Below are 27,382 nucleotides of genomic sequence, written 5' to 3'. Positions count from 1 at the left end.
ATAAATGGGATGGTCAGATCTTTCCTACACTATTTCAAAAGTTAAAAAACCTGCAAGTGACAAGCCTGTACATAATCCAAATAAAGAGAAGATAACAGTGCGAAGATACAGAGTGAACATCCACCCCAGTTGCCAGTAGCCACCTTACTTCACCTGAGCGTGCACAGGCATCTAGTGAGCAGTGCAGTGGGGAAGATAAGTTGGTGCAAAAGCTACAGAAATGGTTTCCCAAAACAACTACAAAATTTAAGTACCAATTTGACAACAAGTTACACTTGGTATTTCTTAAACTCTCACCTAGTTGAGCATCGGTTGCAATCCATAAGCTCTCTGAAAAGTATTCTAAAGCTAATAATGATCCCACCTGAATCTAGCTACACCAGGGTACCACTAGCCTACTTAATTCTGTAGGTCTGAATATGACGTATAATTCAAACGGATGTTAAGTAAAGCTAGGTGAACTAACATAAACACACATCAAAACAGAGGCTGATACATAAATACTTCAGTTTTGCCCCAAAAGAAACAGTCATCTCGCACAGAAGCATCATCTCAACAGAAACATCTCACACAGAAGACTGAAGCAATGAAGAATTTAGTAATCTTATGGCATCATTTTATCTATCTTAGTCAGGAAATTAAGAAACCACTTTTGATATATACATGGAAAAACTTGCAGGACAACTGACCCTGCAGACTAGAAGAAAAATAATAATCAAGTCATTTAAATTTGCAAATCAGCCTTTAGCTAGCTAATGTTAGTGCAGCTCAATATGGTTTTTAATGCGAAATCAGAATACCTACTTATATACCCAAATGTCTGCATAAATCTCAAGGGTTTATTATACTAATAAACTCCAAAATTAGCAAAATACATTGTATATTTCCAGTAAATCTTTCAAAACCACAATTCTCATTTTGCTTAGTCAGAGATGATGCTTTATGAATCCCGCAAATACATTTGAAGAGCAAAAACTGGGAACTAGGAAAAAGCCTGTAAAAGGCACAACTATTCCTTTTAAAATTTTATTTACTTATATATATACATACATATATAAAATATATATGTAATTATACATATTCCTTATTTGTGTTTTGAAATGGCATCATAATAGGAGTACTACTATTGCTCACAATACTTGAAATCCCTTTCTCTCCTAGAAAACCCAAAGAAAACATTACTTTGTAGTTACTACATCAAATCTCTGATGTTATCTCATTGTTTCAGAAAAGATGACCATCAGCTTTTTTTTTTTTTTAAATCTCTTTCTTTTTCTTGGCAGGTGGGAAAGTGAAAGAGAAGGGGGGGAAGCAAAAAAAAAAAAAAAATTGAGTTTTTACAGACTGACAGTCTGGGGTTTAAAATAAAGGCAAGTTGTTTCCCAATGTGTAAACAAACCTCCCTGAATTATATTTCTTGAATTTTTTTAAAACCTCCCAAAAATTTTTTCATTCTTGATGGAAAAAGAAGAGATATAAGACTGGCTCATGTATGTCATAACAGATTAGGCATCTTTTGAATGGACTCTGAACTCACATTTTCTGGTTCAACTCCAATGTCTTCACAAAATTTCTCCATACCTTCTGGCCCTACAATGTCATCAGTGCCTGCAAACGAAACGCATTTTAGTTATCTCTGAAAACTAAAACAGTCTGACCTTTACAGCCCGAGATAAATGCAATGACGCAGTACAAGTTTAATTTCCATACAGGGTTTTTTTCCAGTTTGTTCTGACATGCAAATAAATATTTCCAGACTTACTATCAGACTTGGATACACTTAAATCTTTATCTCACCTTTGGAAACAGAGACAGAAAAACTGTAAACCAACTTTTTGTTCCTGACAATATACTTTATTCTACCCATTTACTGAGATAATATTGGAAGAGTAAATTAATAAGATCTTTAAGAATGCACTTAAGACTAGCAAGGCATCCACATAATATTACCATGGTTAAACGAGTGGATGATGGTTAGTGAAACCCATTTCTTGGCTTGAACCTCTACTGTTATCATAAGGTCATACCACATAAAAATGTGATGCATAGCTATCCAGGATACAAGACATTATCATTCCCAGAATCTCATTCCTTATTGTCTCATATACTATCTTTATATACTGTTATTTACAAAAAAGACCCTAAAATAAAAATCTGGTGCTCCTGTTTATTCGTATTACGCTACCATGGTCACACATTTTCTGAATTTTAGTAACTGCAGGGGGAAGAAAGACATGAATTACAGCTATTTCTTTGCTGACTTAAAAGAAAAAAAAAAAGATTCAAACTACAGATGCTATTAAAATGCACTACTATTAAAACACGCTGTTAAATCAAGATATTTGTAACTTCTACAATACTTCATTGAAAAAATTATATAGGTCACAAGAATTGTACGGTGAAATTCTGTATTTTACGTACATCTTAAGTATTTGGAGTATTTTGTTAGAATTATTTTACTCATGTTTGAAAGGGCTCACTTGGGGGAAAAAAAGAAACAAAACATTAGAGGCTGAAATACCTATTTTCATTCAATATAAACATCACACGTGCGAGAAAAAGAGGTTTTATAAAGGGAATCAATCTACATTTTATTATTAGGAGACCTACTATTCTAGAAATAACAAAGTTTAATTATATCTTTTCCTATCTTCTCATGACATCCTCTCACAGTTCTCTGAGTATACACAGCAACCTTTAAAAAGACTCATTCTGTAATGTAAAGACACACTGGGGGAAAAAACACAAATGCAGTGTCAACTGTCTGCATATATAAAGGAGAAGACTCATGAAAGAAGAACACAAAAGAGATTATTCTTTGAAAATTCATTTCTTAGAATGTTACTCAATACTGTAAACAGAATCATACTCTCCGCTTTTCTCTGTTTTATCTTGGTGTATGCATCCAATGGAAACCCAAAAGTTCTTTCATACACAGCCTTCCTTTCATCCTTTCTTTCCATGAAAGTCTTGAGAAAAATGAGTTATCCCTGTTGCTAGAGTAAAAAAATAAATCAAGCTGGTCAGAAAGGCAGAGAATCTAACAGGTTAGTTTTGGCTTGAATTTGTCTGAATCTCCTCTCACAGACTGCCACAGACAAGCGAGATCTCAAAACACTTCATTTAATTTACATAATTTCACTAGAAGAAAAAAATATTTTATTACATCAAATTAAGTCACTCTTCATTACGCGTAAGAAGTAGACAAAACAGAACAAGCTGTGAGCAATTTATCCAAGACAACTGCAAGATGACCTTATTTTCTTTGTCAATCACCTATTTCATCTCCTTTTGGTCTTTGAAGTTATGAGATCGCTTTTCCCCATACTTCAAGTTATCCAGAAAACCACACGTAAAAAAATGAATGTAACCACCAACTTCACTATTAAAGGATCATCTTTTGTGACCGCAGGTCATAATTAACACTTCTAGAAGTAACACCTGAAGAAAGTTCTCATACACAAGGGCAAGAATAAATAATTCAGTCCACCTTCCCTATACCCTGTGATGGAAAACTATATAAAGACAAGACCAGTACAGGACACTGGAATTCATTCGCTTCTTTGCTTGAAACCATAAGCACCAGGTTCAGCAGGAACAAAACTAATGTTACTACCTCCCTCATGTTTTGGGGAGTTTTTTGTTTTGTTTAAGCATAATTCTGTACTATTCAGCATTAAGACGGCAGATGACAGAACTTCTAAAGCCAGAGAGGTAACAACATTTTGGACAGAATTACAGCTTTAACTACGGATTTGAATAATATCATATACATGTTCCAAAATGTTACACATCTCCTGTATTTTTACAGAGTAGAGGCAAAGTCAAAATTGCACCTTGAATTTTTCAACTTTACACTACACAGACTGTAAGAAAAGCTTCTTTAAGACTTTTACAAAAGAGCCTCTATAATACAGCCTTGGAAAAGCCCAGTTAATGCAATTTTACAATCCAATGTAGATTAAATTGTTATTAGGGAGGAAATTCGCATGTCACCCTTACCTGCATATTCATAGAACCATTCTAAGCATCTCTTACTTGAAAAGACTTCTTCCTCTGCTTTTATTCTAGTCGAATCATATTTTCTATACATACTTTAAAAAAGAAAGAGAAACAAGTAATTAATTCATCACTTTTTTAAAAGTAATCTTAGTCAACAGCCACTGTAAGCAGCAACATTTTTCCTTCCATGAACCAGTTTACCCAACATTCTGTCCTCACACCCAGTCATTTGGACCACTGCTTAACAGAGTAAGAATCACTGAACCTAAATGCTGCGTTTGCCCAGTCTGTCACACTTCAACTGATTCATAATAGTTATCCACATGCGTGAACTCTTCTTGCAAATACAGACTAATTCACATTCAACCCCAAACTGCTTTGTGTAAGTTTAGGTAAGAGTTGTGCACAACATTAGTTACCACAATCAACTGATGGGCTGCAACTTGGCTGTGGGTCTAGCTCCAGGGTAATTCCATGTCACAGTCAACACAGGTCCTACCTGTAGGCACACATGTGCTTTGTGCATTTTGAATTATTAACTAAGGAGAACTGCACATACTCTTTTTGCCCCCTCAAAAAATCCTGTAAAAGGCATAAAGGTCAAAATAGACACACCCCGCACTTAAATTATTCCAAAGCCAGTAAGTTGGTAACACAAAAGAACAACAGGTTACAGGTCCTCACTGACAATAACTCAAGAACTTCATTCATCGTGGGGTAAATAGTTATCTGAAAAGCTAGATCCCAGTGCCCCTTCCCCCCAGAGATGACCGACGCGGTAATGCCCTCCTTCGGCAAGAAGCACAAGGAAATTTAACTACATTCAGGAAACAACGCTGAAGTGCCAGTCTCCTGAATTTAGTATCTGAAACACCTAAAGCACCGAAGGCATAGCCAAAGTTACTCCCCCCCGTTTAGCCTTTTCTGCGAGATAGTATCCTTAGTGGCTGTTAGAGGAAAGAGACTCCGCAGTCCAAGCAGCCGTTCACTGCTGCATATACATTCTCACACCCATTTCCACCACTCTGCAGTAGCTTGGGCTCATAAAGGCTGGAAAGAGCCGAGCCACAAATGGCTTAGACTAGAGGAGGCAGCCAAAAACGGCTCTGTAAGTGTTCCAAGCATGCAGCCCCCTTCCTCTTCCAGCGTCAAACCCTGCTGGGGGAGGACAACAAAGCGGCTAATTGCTTCAAGGAGAATTCTGAAACAACTTGATGAAATTAATTTGGAGTTGATTTCATCACCATTTTGCCCTTCTAGAAAGACATGCAAGAGATGTCTATAGTTATGAGCTCAGAGTATGCCGAGCCCATTATCCTCCACAGAGCTTGGCTATCAGCTATGCGGAACTGTAGCTAGAAGTTACCAGCATACGGATCATTCAGACAGTAATTTGAAGAACTATTTCATGTTTATTGTCATAGTTCCTTTAAAGCAACTAACCATTAGAGAAGTAACACTAGTCAGAGCAATATGATAAATTGCTACCTGGAAGACAGATACGAACGAGGCTCTTAAATTTCAAGATGGAAAGAAAAATTATCACTGTACTGAAAAACACTGACCTACAACAAACTGAAACACTGCAGAAAGATACCAGCCATGTATGTCTCAGAAACACATATATTCACATACTTAAAATTTGTAGGTTGGGTTTTTTTCATTTTCATTTTGAAAGCACTTTTTTCTATTTGAACTACCTACTTTGTATAAGCTTTACTGCAGTTGTAAAGGAACATGCTGACAGCACTGCCCAGTAATTAAACAACTAAGCCAGAAGGTATAAGTCAGACTTGGAACAACTTTATTTTTTTAAAAAAACAGGTCCGATAACTTAACATTCTCATACTTGCAGAATGAACTGTGATTATAAAAGACCTAGCCAATATTTTTTAGGCTGTTCTGAATGCAGAGGAATCAAAAAAATGTCTTGAGACAAAGAAAGGAGGCATTCTGCCACTTTGGCAAAAGTCTAATTATTCAGTATGCCCTTTTTTGTAGCAAACAAACGTGACAAACACCAACTGGAATACCAACTTGAAAACTGATTGTAACAGGAGCTAGTCAACATCTTTATTCTATTCTATTGTATTTATTCAAGAAGTCTGTAAGAGCACTGCTGGGACCTTGGGCATGCAAAGCTAATGTGGTTCCCAAAGGGGCGCATTCATCACAAGACTCAATGTTTTTTCTTACAAGGGATGATAACCAAGTACCTCGCCCTGCTTGTTCACGTAACTCATCAGCACATTTGCTGTCAATATGCGAACAGCAGATTCGGGAAGAAGCCCTCAAGAAATAAATTTATTGACAGACCTCTAGGTCATCCAGGTAGATCAGAAAAAGGATTCCTGTATCTACAAGTGGCAGAGCTAAATACTGTGGCCTGAACCAAGTCACCAATGACAGCAGTACGTGTAAGAGGGATGGTGAATGAGAACAGAAAAAAACAGCCCTTTTTATATATTCACTGCACCTACGCATAGCAAGTTTTCATAGGACTGATATGGGACTGAAAGTCATTTGTTGTGCTTACGGCTAAGTTCATTGTTTAGGAACTGCAGGAAACAACTACTCATTAGTAAGTCCATGTACCCAACATACAGCCAAGTAACTCCAAGCAAAACGCTCCAGCCTCAAACTTATCATTGTTCAAAAAGCTCAATATCTGACCACTGGAGTCTGATTTTTGAGAAACCAGAACTGATCACAGATCTTCCAACCTGCGTCAGTCAGAGAAACTACTTCACAAATTCAGAAAACAAAACCAGGAAAGATATAGTCTTGAGCTACCCCAGTTTCTGCTACAAGCTAATTAGCCAGACATTCATTGAAAGTGCAGGTGACGCTGTATCACATTTGTAATGAAAACAGACTGTGCACGGCCAGAAGTATAAAACCATCCAACAAAAACGGCTGAATGATTCTCAGATGCCTTTCTCTCAACCCAAAGGAACAGCAGATCAGATATTCTGCAAGACAAGGATCACTTGAAAAGCAGCATGACAGAAACAAGTAACACCAATGCAAACCTGGTATTAGCGATCTCTCGTGTATAAAGATGAAGCCTGTTCTCTCTCTGCCTACTCCAAACACCAAGTGAGTTTTTCCCCCCAGTCCAGCCACACCAGCTAGTTCTACTAGCAAGAGACTCCTAATCCCTGAGGTACTTGGTGAACGAGATGAGCAGGGAGATACAAGCAAGTAAGTAGACAAGTATCTGAGATTACAGCCCAGGACAACTCGGTTCAATTACCACAGCGAGCCCAACCTGGCAGCACAGGGCAAGGGCGATTCCAAAGACTGTCCTCCAAACTATCATTATACTGATTTGATTGTCTCAAGAACCGTAAGTACAGAGGAGAAAAACACAAACTGCCAGAGACGTCTGGCATGCATTCTGTATCTCAGAATATTTCTCATATCTTTGGAATTTCTCTGTATATACTGCAAGATGATGTGCCTTCTCTTTGTGCTAAGGACAGTGTCTCTTGCTACGCAAATACAAACAGCCAGAGTGCACAGGGCAGATACTTGAATTCTTTGGTAGCACCAAACACCCACTGAACAGATCCGAGTTTCAAACAGCAAGTCTTCAAGGGCTCACAGCTTCCTCAAGATGACCGGCAGCCCCAGCACCTTCAAAGAGATGCACAACCATTATGCTGATGACCGTGCTACAGTTTGGTAATTTGCTTATGGATAGATGGTCTGTAAGAGGAACCCACAGGAGTTTCAGTCACACACCAGAAGTGAAAGAACATGCTGCTCAGAGTTTGGAGGAAGAAAAAAAAAAAAAAAAAAAAAGGGGGGTGGGGGAGGGTGGGGGGTGTAAAAACCCCACAGATACCTTCCATAAAGGAAGGGCCGATGAGTATACTTGGTATTTTTGGTACCAGAACTTGTACCACCGTCAGAGAATGCTGACACTGAGCAGGATTGGTAAAGGGTGTTTTCTCCATCATCAGAGCTAGAAAGGTGCATGCAGAACTTCTTCCCAGTGTGTCTGCCATACTTATCCCTACTGGGCAACAGCAAACTCCAGTCCTTTGTGTTTAGAATTACCCTCCCATTTCTGAACCCCGAACACGCTGCCCATCAGGAACAGCAAGTTAAAAAAAGATTACCTATGGGCAAAGAGTATATATTTGTCTCTCAAATGACACACACATGCAGGTACAACGACTCAGAAAAATCTTCACTTGAAAAATAATAGGTTTTATTAGTTTAGCATGACACCGTCAATATCAGGACAGTGACAGCAGCCTTCAAAAAATGTTTCTTTGTATTATAACCAATATCATCTTAAGGAGCATTTAGCTTTTTCTTTTTTATTATATCTTTCTAACAGCCACTTTACCAACTAGAGAGAGGAAAGAATGTGGGACAGGGCAGGGAAAAAGCAACGTGAGATTAACCTGCCTATATTTTATAAAAGCGATATCCACTACTCAAGCACATTTAAATGAAGTTATTTTCTCAGAAATGCTTGCACCTCATCATGACCTAATAGCTGACTCATAACATCCATTTCTAAACTTATCTTTGAAACGTTCTCATGAGCTAGTGAATTGTAATATCCCTGCAACAGAGATGAGACAATGTAGTTTATAATTGGAAGCGCTATAGGTAGATGTAAACAAACTAATTAAAAAAACTGAGTATCTAGGCCTTTCATGTTTCTTTAAATACACGATCACCCGTGTATTTCTAGGTTATTTTCCTCTGTGCATAACTGGTTTGGTGGGAAAGCAAAAGCATGAAAATTCCATCCAGCTATTACAGGGTGACCAGGCGAGTCATCGTAAGAATACACGGCTGCTGTCAGCAAAAAGAATAAGGTCACGGTATCTCCCTTCAATCTACTGCAGTCTTCAAAGTTGGGTATCTACTCCTGCTCTGAGCATGCTTCAACTGTACTGGAACTTGTTAAATATCTACCTGCTGCTGCCGCAGCAACTCTGGGCTGTGCGGCTCCAGAATATTCAAACTGAGATTAGTGAAAGCATGGAGCTGAGTTCACACAAAACATTCTCTTGATTGTGGAAGCTGGTAATAGCTCATTAGAGGGAAAGAAAAAGGAAAAATGAAAAAAAGGAAAAAAAGCTACACTTTATTATGGTAATTCAGAAGTTAACCCCTCATGAAGATTTACAGCCTGCTCATCTGAGATGGCCAGTGTTTACTGAATGAAAAAAAATAAGAAATTTACCATGAGTAGCTTTGTTTCTACACAATCAGAACTCATTCAAAACCTTTATCTCATTTTGTTTGAGCTTTGACCTGAGTAACTATTTGCTTTCAGATTATTTATATTTTGAAAGATGCAAACTTTTGATTGAAGAGGACGCCCCCTACTACTTCTATCAATTCTAATTAACTTACTTAAAATTTTGGCTGAGAATTGTCATGAGTGCAGCACAATGAAAATATGTTTATAAAGCCTTACCTATTCATTCACAGTTATGATTTTAGTGGTAGCTTCATAAATACTATAGTGGAAACAAATGGGGGGGTGCAAGAGATGTTTTATAATTTGCAAGGCATGACAAAGACTATCTAAAGCAACCCTCAGGACAAATTTACTTGACTGGTGAGTTTTATGAATGAATATGTCTTATCTATCCCTATTTAAAGGCTTACAATCATCTCTTAACTTTTAATTTAAATGTTTTGAACTTTATCAGGCTTAAGGAAGAGTATGTGTAACAGCATCCATGCTGATAGTCACATGTCCAGTTTAAGTTTCTCCAGAACTATTAAGTGAAATTCACTGAAAACGCATAGAAGCAGGGAAAATTATACCTGTGCATACTTGAAAATCTCTACTTCAAGGAATAAGGTCTAGACATCTATGACAGTTGGTAACACAGTCTGCCTGCATGGGGCAGGACCAAACCAGTTAGTAAACAACAAAAGAACAAAAAAACAACCTCAATGCTAAAGGTTTTGAAAACTTCCAAGGTTAGTACACTCCCGTTTTACTTTCCCACGTTAATAATAGTGTGTTGACTATGTTTTCAAAACTTACATTTTTTCACTATAGAGTATGGAGCTTATTCTCAATAAAGAAAACCTATTTTTCATGTTAGTTGGCCTTTATGTGGTCCATACACACATCCAGGATAAATTAGACTCTGTATCTAATTGCTTGAAAACATAGCTTTCAGGGAAGCAGATAAATATTCCTAGTTTTCATTCTTCTAAGGTCCAAATATCCATTACTGTAAGATTTTTGCCCTCAGCATGATTCTGGAATAAGGAGTAGAATTATTTTTTAAATTAAACTATCAGAAAGAAGAGAAGACATTACGTTACACAGCTCATTCTTCCCCAAGGCAAGAGCCAATATTTGGATAGAAACTGTTTAACAGATACTCCCCGTTAGATAAATACACAGCGAGGACTACGTTCTTACCTAGCAAATATCTTTACAGGAAACTTGCTTTACCTTTCCTAAGACCTTAACACAATGATAGAAGAGCAACGTGCAAAAAATGTATTTTTAACTCCAATTTCAGAATACCCTATACTGTGAGAGTTATAAGCACAATCAAGTCAAGACTGCAACACTGAGAGGAAAATACAAACTAAGTCTGCAAGTCATTATGTTCTGAGGCGTGCTAAAGTGTGTACCTCCCATAGCTACTCTTTAAGACAGGATAAATCTTACTGTGATCCGGAAACGAATACACAGAGTTCTTTTCATTATATATCATCTGGTATAAAAATACCCTCCCACTGAAACACTGCATTCATGGTTCAAGGTGACATTATGAACGTTAATTAAAAGAATTCAAGTTATTATATAATAAGGGTGGGATGCTAAAGAAAATGTTTGGAATCTTTGTTTTCCATAATCAGTCTATGCATGAGATCAGCATTTCCAAATAACTTCACTAACAAGTAGATTTGTTCCTGTAAATGTTTTTGCTCAATAGCCAGTGTCATTATTCCACTAATCCTTCCAAGATGAGACTGTACCCTTAACAGCCTGGAACTGAGGGTGAATGCTATTACAAGCTTCCTGCTATCAGATGTGTTTAAGTTTATGAGTTTAAGAGCCTTTAGAAATCATCTTCTCTTTCAGCGCACAGCCCTGCTGAAATAAACTTTCTGGAAAGAATACATATCTCAAAATATTACTATCATAGTTGAAGAGATTATAGGAACACACCACAAATAGTAAAGACTGAAAATATCACCCAACAAAACTATCCATGTAAGGATCAAGAAAAAAAAAAATCCTTTGTATGGACAAACTAGGAGGAATCATCAACATTTGGTCTCAGCTGTGGTAACATCGTTAATGATGACAGTCCTTTGATAATCTTCAGACTGCTACCCAACATTTTCGCACTGCAAGCAAACAGGAGACTCGCAATTACTGAATTTGTTAATGTTGCCCCTCTAAGTCTGCCACTGTAACTAAGAAACATACAAAACTTACATCACTCCATAAGCATTTGAAGTGACAAGTCGTCTCTGTTAGGAAATGCAGTCTCTTCTGGAGAGTACACATTGTATTTTATTTTTTTTTAAGGTAGACATTCAAGAACAGACGCTGACTACCCTTTTTGCTTCACAGAGAATCCACACAGGCTAATGCCCCTTGAAGACTTATCCTGAGTTACTAGTACGCAGCTTCTAGAAGTCTGCCTCTAAAACTGAAGCAATGGTAAAGAACTGGGCCTAGAAGCCCCTTATTCCATAAACTGGCACTTCACTATCCATACTGCTCTTATTGCATACGGCATTCTCTGCATACAACGTAAGGGGAAATGGCTTTGCAAATAACTAGGTCTGCTACAGCACACTGCTGTAGAGGTTCATGATTTCAGATTGGTATCTGCTTGACAAACTGAGACATCTGACCTCCAAAGACCAAACATGACAGGCATGAGCTCCGCCTGACAAACAAGCATGGAAGTAGGAGACAGCTTGCTCTAACTTCTTCACAGAAGGTCACACGGGCATAAGCAAAGTTTGAAGAAATCCTTTCCTGAAAGAAAATAGAGCTTCAAGACTGAGCTGACTGTTCAGCAAATGATTTCATATTGCCAGTCACGCTGAAATAAAACCTGTTTTATTGAAGACCAAAACAAAAGAAACTTAGGCACTGGGAAGCAGAGAAAGCCCCAAAACCTTTAGAAGTTAAGAAGCAAGACAGATAAAAATCAGAACCACAACAGTGAAGGATATCCCCCTGTCATTCATCACTGGCAGATCTGGTTTCACCTCCACTTCTAAAAGCAAGCTGCGGTTTCCCTTTTAATAAAGTCTTACACGGCAGGAGAACGAATACTAGATCCATTAGTTATAAACCGAAAGGCAGATATAAAAAAAAGTCCTTAAAATAATGCTTTCAAAAAGCTCTCAACATTTTTTATATCTATACTAGTCATACAGTAAGAAATTAGTTTCTCATAATTTTCTTATTTGAATTACCCAAATCGGTATCTCTTACTCAGAGACAATCTTACTTTCTAGGGGTTTTGTGTTGTTTTGTTTTACCGTCAGCGTCTTGGCAAAGTGAGGTAGAGTTAAATTTCGTGAACCTCTCTAGTTAGATTCTAGAAACATTCTGTCCTCATTTTGCTTCCACATTGTATGCATATTTTTTGATAAGCTGTACCGTCCTCTATCAACTATTTATATATTTATATCAACTTTTATATTCTATTATTTCTGAAAAGCGACAGAAAAATATTAGGAACACGTACAGCTCTTTTGTTCTTACTAGTGTTACGTATGCAAAACAATGAAAGGGAGAGTTGAAATCTCTTTCTTCTTCTGCATCAACAGATCATTTAATAAATTCCAGTGCAGCTACAGTTGTGCAACCCTATTAAACACAATGGAGTTATAGAGGCATAACCAGAGGCTTAATTTGGCTACCAGCATTTTTCTTACTCACGCTAGAGAATAAAAAGGAAAGCACCAGCCTGATTTCAGGCTGACAGTTAGAGAAATGAATCTTTTTACCTTCCTGAAGATACGTGTTATAGAAGCATGTGTTTTCTGAGTCACCGGTAACATATGAATGTAATAGAGCTCAAATTCTACTGACTGACGCAGTGGCAACCAAACTTTCTGGCTGTATACGTCACTTTTCAAAGTCAGGACAGTGCAGGAGTGTACAGTCCTGTACTCCCACAAGTTCTGAATTTAGTGCTCATAAATAGCAACTGTCTCGCATACAAGGAGCACAATCGATGGTTTCTGAATGACCGAGGCTGACTGGACCTACACATACTGAAAATCCAAGACTTGCAGAGGTCTCACCTGTGCAACACCTATGCCAAAAGAACACACTGCCCAGGCACGCAGTTATAACCCACTTGCGCTTCTGTTGCCCAGAGGGAAGCTGAGCGGCACCGCCTCAGTCACCACTGGCCATGGCCTTGCCTGGACAATCTTCGACCTTCCCTTACGGGATCAGCATGAAATCGTAACATGACAGGGAGAGACCAGCAGGACTCCAAGTAAGAACTCAGTGGGCTACAACTACATACACTTTTCTAACAGGCTGTAGATTGAGAACACCCAATCCAGATCGTATGTGTATATACAGGAAGACATTACAGTATTTCTTAGAAGTTGTTTCTGAACAAACAAATGTGTCTATTTTGACAGCTGGCAAACTAAAGCAAGGAGAAGTTCCCTACAAGCTTCTTGTACAACTAGAAAAAAGGTGCAATGCAAACTGAACCTAGATGTGCTTATCAATATCCCACAGTTAAATCACAGGCTATGGTTCCATATCAAGAAACCAAGCAAATTTGAATACCATTTCCATTAGTATTTAAAAACACCATCATATAAGCTATTCGACTTTAGATACTCCATCAGTCTTAGCTCACAGTAAGATGACATACCCATCATGTCTACTTTTCTTAGCAGATAAATCATCTCCTGCTGCAGGTCTCCTCTTTTTCCTTGGAGGCATCACTTTACTAAAGCAGTCTGATGAACTGCAAGACCGGAGACTTCCTACAGAGGGAATTAAAAACACCAGTACAAGAAATGAAACTGTTGCAGACCAGTTAAACTGTCCCCTAACAGTCATATTACAAAGGGAAGGGAAGGGAGAAAGTTAGTGGATTTAAAAATTACAAAAGAAATGGTCTCCTTTCAACAGCAAATGTCACTTTTACACGGTGCTGTATGACCAGATTTCAGTTAAGGCCAAAAGTACTATACCAAAATGGACAGCAGTGCTAGTGCTACTTCAGTCTAACAAAAGGCAAGAACTGAGACTATCCTGAAGAAGTATTTAAGTCCTCAAAAAGGCATCCTTATTTTTAGTCATTTATTCAAATCAGAACTTCTAAGAGTTGTTCATTACTTTTTGAAATACAGCTGTGACTCAAAACCTAGAGCATCCACCTCCAGAAAACAGAACCTTTTTATTTTCAAGCCCCAAGTTTTTTTGTGATACAGAGAGCAAGGGGTAGGAAAGCTTTTGTTTGTTTGTTCTTTGGGTTTTTTGTTTGTTTTCTTTCTTTTGGGGGGGGGGGGGGGGGGAGAGACATTTCAGCAACCACCAGGGGATAAAATAAGTGGCTGGCTGTATCATTTGGACGGGATAGTTCTCAAAGAATGAAGGTCCCCAAGCAGGAAACAGCCAATTCAAGACACTGACGCCAATCAAGTGGCAGTCTTTCCCTCCCCTTCTCTCAGCTTCATATTCCTATGTCTCTGGTGACTCTTCAGTGTGCCAATCCAGCACACCAAACCTGTAGATAATTAACCCAAGCAAAAAAGAATAACAACTTTCTGTACATTAGCACAAGAAAGAGCACAGGACCAGCCCCTTTGACCACAGCAAGTCCTTAAATTGCCTTTGCCGTCTCATGAAAACAGGAGGCTAACACTCCAGGCAAAATTTTGTCCTACTTTCATATACCAAAGACCACACGGACACCCGAGAAAGGTGTGTGTAAAAGCAGCTCAAAGAGCTATCAAAGCTCTACGTGTTATGCAGAGAATTTTAAAAGGAAAGGAAGAGAGAGGTGAGGTATAAAAATCCAGACACAAAGCGATGCCAAAGAAACTTGCAAGAAAATACTAAGAACTCCAGCATGCCTAAGCTACCTTTTCTTAGCTTCAACAGCATCCAAGTTTAGCTATGCTTTATTAAGATGCCCACAAAATACTTTATTTTAAATCACAGCACAGAAGCAAGCAATAACACTTTGACTACTTTTTGACACCAAGGGAGCAGACTGAAATCAGAGGCCCAATTCCCAACAAATACTAACAGCAATCTTTTGCTTACCTATTCTTCGTATCTTTGAAAGTCTCTCTCCTGTTATAGGAGAAACATATGTAAGGAACCTTACAGCCTCACAGGCTTCGCTATATGTACTTTATTTTAAACATGCACTGAAGCTATTATACATATGAAAGTATGGATTTTTCTAGTATTAAGCAAGATGTTCAAACCAGTTTTTACCTCAAGATGAACTAATTTGGTTTCAATTAATAAAGCTTTTGCACTTAGTATGGCTTCTTTGGTCTTACCTTTATATGAATTTCTATTAAGAAGAAAATTAATCTCTCTAGTTCAAGAAATACTCTTTCCAATTCAAAACTTCTGCCCATTTTTTAGCCTGAAGTTCCCCCACTCCAGCATCCTCTCCTGGAAAGTATGGCGACTCCTACACTATCTTTTAGAAAGAAAGTTTTAAGAGTATTGTAAATTCAAATTTTAATTTAACAAGTTATCAATAAAAACTTCTGACCATTATACTCCATAAACTACTACAACATCAAAAAATCATAATGGCTGTGTCAGAAGAAAATACTTCTAGAAGCACTGTCCAGAAAAAGATAGAAAAGGAAATTAACAATAGTAATATTTATCTTCCTCTCACCAATATCAGACATATTTGGAACAGGTAAACCAAAGACCATCAAAAACTCACAGTACGCCCAATGCATTTTGCTACTCGGATTAAAGAAACTACAGAACCTGACCTGCTGAATGTCATTTGTTCCATCTGATTATGCCTGCAAATTAATAATAATGCATATCTGTATTCCCATAAGCTATTGAAAGTGTGATACTTTAAGGCTTTTTAGATCAAGTTTCTAAAGACCCTGCCAGTAAGTATTTTTTGAAAACCTACACAGGCTAAAAACACTTAAGATGACAGCAGAACTTAACAGATGGCTAGAGACAGCCAACAGACTCAAACACACACTAAACTTAACACATGAAAACGTGTGCTAATGAACCCCTTATTTTGGAAAATATGTAGGTACTTGAGTACAACCTGTAGCTATCTCATTCCTTAGAGAGCAATTTGATTTTTTTTTTTTTAGTAGGCATTTAAAACAAAGTATCTATTTATGATGGCCACAGGCATTGGATGCTGGTAAAATGCAAGAGAGAACATCAACTTCCCCCCCCCCCCCCCCCCCCCCCAGGGTTTGTCCTGTTTACTGGTTATTTGATTGGGAAAAGAATTATGCAAGGCCTCAGTGAAAAGAGAAGCGTAGCAAAAGATGAAAATAAAATAAATAAAAGTAAAAATAAAAGTTATAGAACAAGAAAATAATTTTGTCAGATCTGCAACCCATACAAACCAAAGAATTTAACCCAAGAATTCCCGCTTGAAGTCTTTTCCTCATTAAATGACAGGACATTTTTAGGAAGATCGCTGAACTTGTTTAGAAGGCTTAAACTGACAATAGAATTCACCATAACCCAATTTCTCCAATAACTCATGTGAAAAACTTGTACCCTTTCTTGGTTTGAATGTATCTAGTTGCAGCTCTCCAACCGACAGAAGAGGGAAGAAAAGAGATAGCTCAGCAATTGGTAAGTGGCTATTAAATGCACACGTACACCCTCCTCACGCACAAACACACACACACACAGACACCAGGTGGACAAACATATGGTACATGCTTTCAGAGATTTAACGTCTTAATAACTGAGCTTTGGACCAAGTCTTCACTATGTTCTAACTGTTGAATGATCTCTAAACTAGTAAAAAACACAGTATGTTTCTTTAAAAGTATTTCCTTCTGTTACTAGAATTAGTGTATTGAATTTGAAGGGCAGTTATAATTTCCCTGTAACAAGCTCTGAAAGTTAAACCAGCAGAATGTTTTTATCTTTTATTCCCATCTACAGCTAAAAACTATCAGAGTTTGGGGGGTTTTGTTTATATTCTTGCAATTTCTTATTTTACAGCATAGTTCACTAAGTAGCATCAATATTAACCTTTCCTACACAGAGATTTCTAACTCTAAATGTAATTTCTAGGTCTAGCCTTTCACAACTAATTTCACTTCTCAAAGGTCTGACCATCTGCAAACGAACATGCAGCTGCCTTTGATTTCATGCAAAGTTTGACAGGAACTTTACTTACCGACTGCAGCTTCTCTGATGTGATTATCTTCAAAGTTCCTTACTCCTGGGTCTCAACTCAAGATTGGCAGAACCCTCCTAGTTCTCACTGTTTTTTTGACACTTGAAGCTAGCATTTGCAAGGTAGAACCTCCAAATGGCTGCCAAATAGGCCACCATCAGCCAAAAGACTGCCGAGTATAAATGTTGTTTGCCGAACGGTCTATTCAGTACTTCCAAATTTGCAGGAGAGAATTTGCAGGAGACAAAGCTACCGAAGGGAAATATGAACTCAAGAGCTAAAATTCACCCTAAGAACTGTAAAACAATATGCAAGATAATCACTACAAGGGAGGGACGCTCCTAGAACAGCAACAAAACCAGAACAAACAAAAAAGGAAAAACAGAGGTCAATAAATAAGAATTCTACAAGCTGCGTCCCTACAGAAGTGATTTACAGACATGTAATTTTCACCTTCTCTCTAGATAATGCCTGTGAATAATCCTGCTCTTCTGATGCTTAAGTAGAGGGATGTTTCAAAGGAAAAAATAATTAGAAACCGTGAATGCTGAAGCAACTGGAAAGATACAGCTGCTCACTTAATGATGCAACAAGACCACCACAAGCACAGTTAACAACCACCATTTTTCAGATACAAGATGAGAAAACGAAGATACTCATCAAAACATCAAACAACTTGCAATCTTCTTGTAAAAGGAAAAATCGTCTTCTCTATCTTGAATTCCACACTACGGAATTGCTTTGGTCTCAAGTGTGTTTTCTTCTTTAAAACAACAAAAAAAAACAGTAGAAGCAAAAGTCATTTCCCCCTCCCAAAAAAAGCTTCAAGAACAGCAACGAATCTTTGTTTTTGCTGAAGACATTACCTCGTTCTTTTAAAGAAGCCAGGTGACAACAGGAAGCGTACTTTTACTTTTAAAGTCATTTTAGCCTGCAGAGGCAATTAAGTCACAATTTAATAACCAAATCATGACTATAAGCTATTAAAAAGTTGCTAGATCTGTAGTTATGACATAAAAACAACTGTTATTTTAAATTCTAGAGACAGTTTTCCAAGTTAATGCATATCCAAGCTAGAAGAAATTGTTTACAGAATCTGAATGCCTGCTTTTCGTACCCCTACAAACAGCTGAAAAGGCAAAGGCCCATGACATATTTACAGCCTACCTTATTTTTCAGATATATATGCACACTGAATGCTAACACACTTTATGAGACTGTAATTATTATAGGTGACTGGAATTTTGAAGCAAGGTCCATCTTAGCTCCCAAATCACTGAAGGAATTTTAGAACTGCCACTGCTCTTAGATGTTTAAGATCTGGTTCCAGAAAAGAAATCTGGCTAATACTTAGAAAAGATATAATTTCCTTAATCATTTAGATGTCCAGTACATTTATTGTTAGGTCAGAAACAACTGCTTTGAAATGAATGTAACATGCATTAAAAGCTCATTATAAATATTAACCTAAATCTGATATACTCAGGTTTTCTAAATAGAAAATCTCAAAAATTAATAGAAAATTAATTAATAGAAAATCTCAAAAAATTAGAAATCTCAGTCAAATTTAGATATGCATTTATTAAGTCATCACAAAAGCAGGGCCCACAATGTAATAACATTAACCAGGAGAGTTATGTCAGAAAACGAATAGTAATCTTTAAGGATAAGGCTTGCTCCAGAAGATTCACAGTGTTAAAAATAAATAAATAAAAAATTTTAAAATCTCAAAACTAAAAAATGAAGCTTAGATAGGTTTGGCGACACTCAAAGAACCTTTTGCAACAGAGTTATTAATGTGACTTTCAAATAAGTTCTGGATATAGAATCTCAATGCACAGCATCTATGCAGTTCTATAAATTGCACAACAAAATTAATAGGTCTGACACTTCTCACTATGCAGTCAGTAATACTGGAAAATAGAAGTTCCAAAGATTTAGGCGTATCAAAATAAAAAAATTTGCAAAAGTAATTCCTTTTAGATTTACATAAGGCTGTCCAGTAAGATGTTTCAGAAGTGTGAAGTCCCATACAAAATGGACACGGGAAACTTCACTGTACTATATTCACAATGGCCAAAATAGCTCCTTGCATGTGTACTTGTCCTCATATGAGGAAAACCAAGCACACACCTCAACTGAATTTGCCTGGAAGTTATGCAAACATTGGGGCTTCATCTTTTCCTACAGGGAGACATAAAACAGGGCAGAAGCATAAGAAATACTGGAATAAAACCTGAAGATGAAGAGCCGGCCAGTATCTGCTTTTGGTTCTCATTTCATACTTGTTTCTGGTTTGAAAGGTTCTTTTACAACTATTGTTACACTCTTTACTGGGATTTTGTGCCCAAACTCGTTCAATGGGCATGTTTAAGCTTTCGAAACAACTTAATTCAAACACCACAATGCAGGCAATAGGATAACCATGAGTGTCAGTATAAAGCTGCTCACCAAAATCAGTAACATGCTCAAACACCTTCCAATAGAGATATTAAGAGGCTAATTTCTTATACTGACCTTATGACAGAAGTGCTAGGCAAGAGATAATATACATACCTTAAGCACACCTACTCTTACGGATGGGTCAGTGACAGAAGGGGGCTACCTCAATGCTTCACAACAGCTTTTTATGATCAAAAGTAGACAAAGACTACAGAATGTATTTTCTTACATGAAATCAGTATGTACATGTGTTTAGTTTGAGCACCTGGATCACAAAGGGGAAAATTCCAAGTCTCCAACAGGAGATGGGAGAGCACATCAGTACTAACATACGGACAATTAAGCCTGTCTTGAACTACCTGCCTTAGCATCTTTCGCAGATGTTTTTCATTTGCACAATTAGCTAATTTCAAGTATCAAACCACTAACCACACTGAAGGAAAGTATGCTATAGAAGCCTTTTGTGGCTAGGGTAAGATAGTTCAACTATGAAACAAAGTCACCCATCACAGTACGAAGGAGGGTACATAAGCCCTAAGTGAGCTCTGTTGGATCCCAAACAATGCAGTCCTACACATCTCTTCTCATTGCCCTAGGCTAAGAGTGTACTAGATTTACCAACGTGTCCCAGAAATCTGCAGGAGGAGCTGACAGCTCTCTCCGCTTTCTTAAGAGCTCAAGGTAACATCACCAAACACAGCCAGCACCTCAGGATAGAGAAAAACTTTGAGGCAGATGGTAGGACAGATATGGTCAGTTTTGAAGAACAGTTCTGCTGAGCGATCAGGGCTTGAAGCCAGTAAGTTATTTTCCTTCCTCCTTAGGTATCGTGCCTGAACCACAGAAAGGAAGGAAGAAAAAGAAATCAAGGAAGACGCCAGCTCATCAGTACCAAGCGCAAAAGGAGGTAACAAACGTTGCAAGACATCAAGTCACAAAGCACAAATGCTGATGACTCAATAATGGTAGCAAGCTAGTACCAGGCACCTGAGATGAAGGCATCGAAAAATGATGATGTTTTATTGAACAGAAGACAGATTTGACTGAAAATCTTCTCAAGAAACAGGAACAACCTGCATCAAAACCAGCCAAGGAAAAAGCTGGGTTGTTTGGAGCACAGCATTTAAACTCGGCCACAGGCATTGCAACAGCCACAAGAGGTCTCGCTTCTGCTCAGTTCTCACCAACCCTCTTTCAAGAGTTAAAACACTGTAAGAACATGGATGTTCTGCTACTCTAATGGGTTGAGTCCAAGGAGTGAGAGAAATTTATCATGAAGTCTTCTAAAGTACTTACACTAAGAAACAACGAAATGGCAGATACTGCTGAAACCTGTGCGAGTCCTTCACAACTGGATAAATTAAAAGCACAAACAACTATTTTGAAGAAAACTTTAAAAAAACCTGGCACCTCTTTTCTAAAACTCCTTTAGCTTTCTAAAATATAATTTTCCATCATGTCAGAGAGACTTCTTTGATGAAGTGTGTTTAAATTGTTTCAATCTATTTCTACTACATCCCTATTAAATACCTGTCTGGCGATCGTCTTGACCAACGTCCTCTGTCAGATTCTGCAAGAGAGTAGGAATGATACAGTTAAACAAGATGGTGATCTTCATTGTTCAGTAATGCTTTTAACCTCAATTTGATATTAATATTCATCTTAATTACTTAAGCAGCATCTAGCTAAGACTGCAGAGCCTTTGTGTTTTCAGTTCATATTTATCTAAAAAGTTACCCTTGCAAATTTATCTAAAAAGTTCAAGGATAATCTTTAAATAATTAAAAAAATATTTTAGAATTTTTTTCTATCAAAAACATATCAAACTATGTTCCAAAAGTGGAACTAACTATCCATTGGATGGGGAATTTTGCATTGTCATATTGAGCAATTCTATTAATAAATGCAGCACTAGAAAGATTGAATTTACCATTTACCACAGAAATGGCTTTGCTTAACGATAAACACACACACGTTATGAAGAAAACTGATTAAAAAAAAAAAAATCAACTGAAACCTTGGAAATGAGTTACCCCTTTTTTTAAGCAGGGTCTTTTCCACTAAATTTGCAGTGTACAAACGAAGCAATATCGGCATTTCCAGCTATGGTTGCAATAAAACAAATGCAAATGCACAGTAAACAAGCTAAGGACAGTCTTCAAAAAACTCTTGTTTCACTCTTGCTCATTCAATTAGTTTTCCACCAGAACTGTAAGAAATTGGATAACGACGATGATTACCAATATTTGCTATCTAGGAAAGCTGCTTCTTTGGAGACAATGTTGTAGTGAACAGTGCTCAAACTCCACTCTGACCCGCGGAGTATAATCTTTCACCTTTTACTAATACTGCTTATCTCTTAACAGATTCAAAACCTCTCAGGCAAAAAGGCAGCCATAGGGTTTTTTAATAGTGTAATCACTTAATGATTTCAATCACAAAACATTCTGGACTAAAGCCCTAGCAATTCCGCTGAGAGAAAATGGCAAGTCATTACCAGCCTATTGAGGGTGTGGTAAATCTTGTGAATATTTGCCAGTGTTGATAGGTGAGAATTCAGTTGAAAATCTAGACCGGGAGGGGGGAAAAAAAAGAGAAAAAAAAAAATTAAACTCTCTGCTTTCCAGCTGTAGCAACCAAGATCTTCATACACTCTGGTTATTTAATAAAATCATTACACGACTATAAAATAAAAGCCATCTCAACACTTTTTCAACATCAAGATTTTCAACACGGAGTGGAATCAGTAAGTGAAATCTGCAAAAGATATCCTACGTGTGCATTTTTCTTAAGACATGAATGACCCTCAGCAAAACAGAACTATAGCTAAATACAAAATTATATTAAACAAAATAAAAAATAAATATTTACAACTTTTATCCTTTGAATTGGAAGCCATTATAATTTCCATGCTACCCAGTCCTTCTGTTCCCTCTAATCCGAAACCAATTTAAGTGCCATGTTACATTCTAAAATCATTCCTAAAAATGCTAGTTTTTAAAAAAGATTATTTTAATAATACACACGTACTTGCCTTTATACTAATTTCCTTGCAAAACTAAGTGACTGGAATACACTTACACAGCTGAAACGTGACTTTTGCATAATGAACCAAACATCACAATACAGCAGCTGTTAAGACCACAGCCAATAAAACTGAAAATAAAATATTCTGACATTTCATGAAAGAAGCCATAGCATAGATGTTAACTTTGCTTCCATGCTCCAAAAATAAAACACTTCAGTTTGCTTCAGTCGCAAAAAAATGACAAACTAATTTTTCTCTATTCTTTTAAATCCCTTATTTTTGCTAGAAATGTGCCGAGGACAAAACTGGAAAATAAGTAATTTACAAAAAATATCAACTGTGACCCAGTCAGAGAGCACGCAAACCAACACGAACCTCAGAAGCTGCACACAGACCAGCCGACAGGGATCAAAGAGCGAATTACTACACAGTATTTCCATCTAAACTAAAAGTAAATTAGCTACCCCACTAGAACTCGTGCACAAAACCACTCTAATTAGAGACATGTACTATACGATAGGCAAAGTATTTTAAGCAAAATTCTTCCGTGCGTAAAAAAGCTGTATGCGCCTACTGTCACTGCCCAGTTAATGCATTAAAGCACTTCTACTGTAAGGCGTTTAATTTGGCTTTGCCCAGTAGCTGATGCTGTACAAGATGGAAGTTAAGGTCAAAACCGTAATTCCCACATTTCTATCCCTCGCACTTCTAATGAATGCGGTCAAAATACATTTAAGACGACCCAACATCTAACGATAAACAAAAGTCATCATTAAAGATCAGATCCCCAAGTCAGTGAACCACACTGCTATGAAGTTAAAACATGGATCTGAAGGAACTGCCTGCTGTAAGTGTACTTGTTACACACCTTGTTACGGAATTCTCTTGTCACAGTGAATAAAAAAAGAATTCAAAAGATACCTTTAGGAATCATACATTTCATGTATTATCTTAGCCAGAGAGTACCATTTCTCTAATTGCTACCTCTTTCTTAATGTATTATCCGCAGTCCACCACCACAACAATTCAATTCCTCTAAGTCAGAAGTGCCAAAGATGGAGTTTCCAATTTTAAATATACTCATCTATATGAAGTCAAAGACAATCCAGACCTTCCTACCAAGATATGATAGCAAGATCTTGCATCTTGAACCGGGTGCTAGATGTTTTCCTGCATTAAGTGCTCAATAAAGTTCCATTTTTGCTAGTCAAACAATACTAAGCAGAGCCATTCTGCAAAAAAACAACCCAAATTTTCTTAGCCAACCTTCAATTCAACATAAAGGAACTTTAAAAAAAAAGGTGGGGGAGGAAGGGGGGAACAGAAAAGCCATTCTGAGAAGGGCAAGATTAAAAGGTAAGATTTATTTTGTTAACTGCCAGACCAGACTAAGCTTTCTGGAATATGAATCTTAACATTTCCCTTGTTGCTAAAATCTACAAAGAACACGCGTCTTTAGAGAAAACAGTTACACCTGGAGGTAACAAGCTGAGAACACTGGGCAAATATTTGATTCTAAAGTAATATTAAACAATACTTTTAGATGGTACTCTTAAAAACTATAGAAAAAATATTTTAAAATCAGGATTATATATATTAGGTATCGCCTTTGAAATAAAACATTCCTAGGCACTTCAAAACACATCATTCATACGAGTATGTTTCACACATCCACTGGAAATTCTCTTACAATTTTAAGCTGTTACTTCAAAAATAGGTTACATCATTATGATGGACTCAGAGGGGTTACACAAATAAATTTCACAGCTCTTACACAACAAGCATCACACCTTAGTTCCACAAAGACTGGTTTATCCATATGAAGACTGAGGACCAGAGTCCAAAGTTTTCTCTCTTCCACAGGGAAAGCTTGCAAAGTAGGGATATCACCCAAAACTGAAAACAGGCTGCTTTTACAACTGTGATAAAAGCACATGTGAGCAGAAGCCAATGAATTCTAGAAGTGAAATTACAGCTCAGGCCACCTTCTGAACTGGCCACAGTGTTTGCTATCTCTATATTGCAAGGAAAATCTTGGGGGGAAAAAAAAAAAATATCTTAAAAAGGCACAATTGAAAAAAAAGTTTCTGAAGAAACAGAATCCAAAAAATAATACCTCCCATGCTCAAATAATACCATTTGAGGATTAGCAAAGGGACAATGGCACAGCCAACACGACAAGCAAGTGATTCAACAGCTGGCTGCAACTGTGCGCTTCGGGAACACGCTCTGCCCCCCCTCCACCTCCCCAACTTCCACTCATGCCTACGCAGCTCCGAGTCGTGCCTGCCAGCTGCCGGACCCCTGTGGTCAGCTCACTACCCCGGGAATCCTAACTGCCAAAAATATAAACAAACCAACCAATCCTGCCAGCTCAGCGGTGTGAATCAGATCACCAAGGAGATGTAACACCAGGTAAGTAGGGTTAGAGCAAGGAACAGGAAAGGTCCTCCCAAGTGGGAGCAACATGGTCTCTCGTGGCAGCCGCAATGTGTTCAACCAACTCAACTGTCCATCCAAGCCCCACGATGAGAAGAGCGATACATCACATGAAGCTAAGCGCTCAACAGCTGGTTGAATGAGCTTTACATGAAGAAAGCCATCACGTGTAAAGTTATTTTTCACTTGAATACAAGAATTTCAAAGCACATGAATTGCTCTGGAAATATTTTGGCTTTTTTCCCCTGCAGAAAAAAAATAGTATTTTATAGCAAAGTACCACACAGTTTATTGACCTGGAAACAGAAGAAGGAAACCTGCTTGCTTCGTGAATACTGAAAAGAGGTGTGCTGGAATGTTTGCTAAGACTTCAAGAGGTGTATGTTAAACAAGCGTACTTATTTTGTTGATTAAAATTATTTTCAGGCAGACGTTACCTTATTTTTAGCAAGGATTGAAGCAATGGAAATTCCAAATGTTATTAAATACTTTGCAATAATTCAGAATGTAGTAACTAAAGAAAAAAAAAATCTGAGTAAAATTGCAAATCCAGAATCTGGAAAGGAAAGAAATGCCAGAGCCAACCTAATATCACAGAATTTAAACCCTGTCTGCAGTTTAAATGTTAAGTGTTAAAGTCTGGGCTAGTCAATTAGTCACAATCATATAAAATTTAAAAGTAAAAAGCAAACAGTTTAAAAATCACTTTTAAAATATTATAGATTAAGGTGTACTCTATGGACCTGACAGTTATGGAGAGGCAAAAGAAACAACAGCTAGCTGGGCTTGCTTCCATAACAAACTAGACAAAAATCACTCTACGCCCCCTCATTAAGACAAACATATGAAATATAATGAACAAACAAAACCCTCTATGTATCTTAAATATAAGTAAATGATCTGATACAGGTGAACTGAACTTGGATACTCTACTTTCCCATCTGTAATGAAAAAACTTTAAAGGTCAAGTCCAATTTTTTATTGGAGGGAACAATGTGTTGCCAAACTATTCAAATGAAAACACAAATGAATACCAAAAAAAAAAAATATTATTTCTGCCTATGCACCTACTCACACATAGACATGTACCTGCCTGAACGAAAACTTCAACTTAGTTCTTGCCGTTAAAATTATCACTTTAAAGCTTGAACAAAGCACAGCTACCAGGTGCACTACAATCTACTAAAAACCTAGTAAAAAATTAACAATAGTACTAAACCAGATCAGCAGCTGACTCTAAGTTTCCTTTAAAAGCTTCTAGATTATTTTTCTGAGCAAACAGAAAATCTATACAAAATCTCACAGTAACAGTAGGTCTAAAAATATTTATCCTAGACAGACATGCCATATAAATGCTATAGATACAACTCTGTATTAAAAATTAAGTAGTTGTAGCAGTATATCTGACTCAGTACAAATATTATGGGTAATTTCCTGTAGACTTCTCAGAAAATAATGAGGTAGAAAACACATATTGGGGAGACTCATCCCTGAAAAATAAAATGGATTATTTATGCTTTTACTTTTATTTAATTTGTTTCCTTGGTTTCAAATAATAGAACTGGAGAAAACTTGTAGTAGTACTGGAAACAATAGTTCAAAATACTGTCCTTCTTAATTAGTTTTAAATAAACTTTACTTATCCAAAAAAAGAATCATTTAATCTTCTATGAACTACACCACTTACAGGATTATCCTAACAGTAAGACAATTTATATTGATTAATGGACTTAGAAGTTCAGAACTGAAACCTACATTTGGCTTCCAATACATATGTTCAGGAAGCAGAATTTCTACATCCATTACTAAATGCCAAAAACAAAAGAAAAACGTGCATCGGTTTTATTTTCATTTACACAAAACCATCACGACACACCTGAAAACTGAGATTCCCAAACGGCAGTCAAGAGCAGCTCGGAGCTGACTCTGCACTCCTGTCAAAGACAGGATTATGAATTCATTTCCGCGGCGTCCGTAGCTGAACGCACGCAGGCAGTGACACCCTTCAGCGGGGGCAGCCTGCAGGAGACTCCCCCGGTCTGGGATGCGAGAGGAAAGACGTGGGCAGGCTTGGAAAGTAGGGTCT

At 37.4% G+C, this 27,382-nt stretch overlaps 1 protein-coding gene across 4 annotated transcripts in view; it reads right to left on the bottom strand.

Annotated features, from left to right (window-relative positions):
- The window catches only part of DCUN1D4 (defective in cullin neddylation 1 domain containing 4), a 42,981-nt gene that overhangs the window by 10,902 nt on the left and 4,697 nt on the right, over positions 1-27,382 (bottom strand). The window contains exons 2-7 of one of the 4 annotated variants that reach the window (XM_082482764.1): positions 22,327-22,397; positions 21,360-21,399; positions 15,284-15,313; positions 13,881-13,995; positions 4,003-4,094; positions 1,538-1,608 (exon numbers count right to left, since the gene is read on the bottom strand). In XM_082482764.1, coding sequence (XP_082338890.1) covers positions 1,538-1,608; positions 4,003-4,094; positions 13,881-13,995; positions 15,284-15,313; positions 21,360-21,399; positions 22,327-22,397 — 419 coding nt within the window. Of the gene's footprint in view, positions 1-1,537; positions 1,609-4,002; positions 4,095-13,880; positions 13,996-15,283; positions 15,314-15,528; positions 15,675-17,387; positions 17,406-21,359; positions 21,400-22,326; positions 22,398-27,382 lie in introns of those variants that run through there. The other 3 variants (XM_082482766.1, XM_082482765.1, XM_082482763.1) reach the window with 3 other exon arrangements.

Source organism: Vanellus vanellus (genome assembly GCF_965231255.1).
Source record: "Vanellus vanellus genome assembly, chromosome: 4".
NCBI lineage: Eukaryota > Metazoa > Chordata > Aves > Charadriiformes > Charadriidae > Vanellus > Vanellus vanellus.
This window is presented reverse-complemented; position numbering and strand designations above follow the sequence as displayed.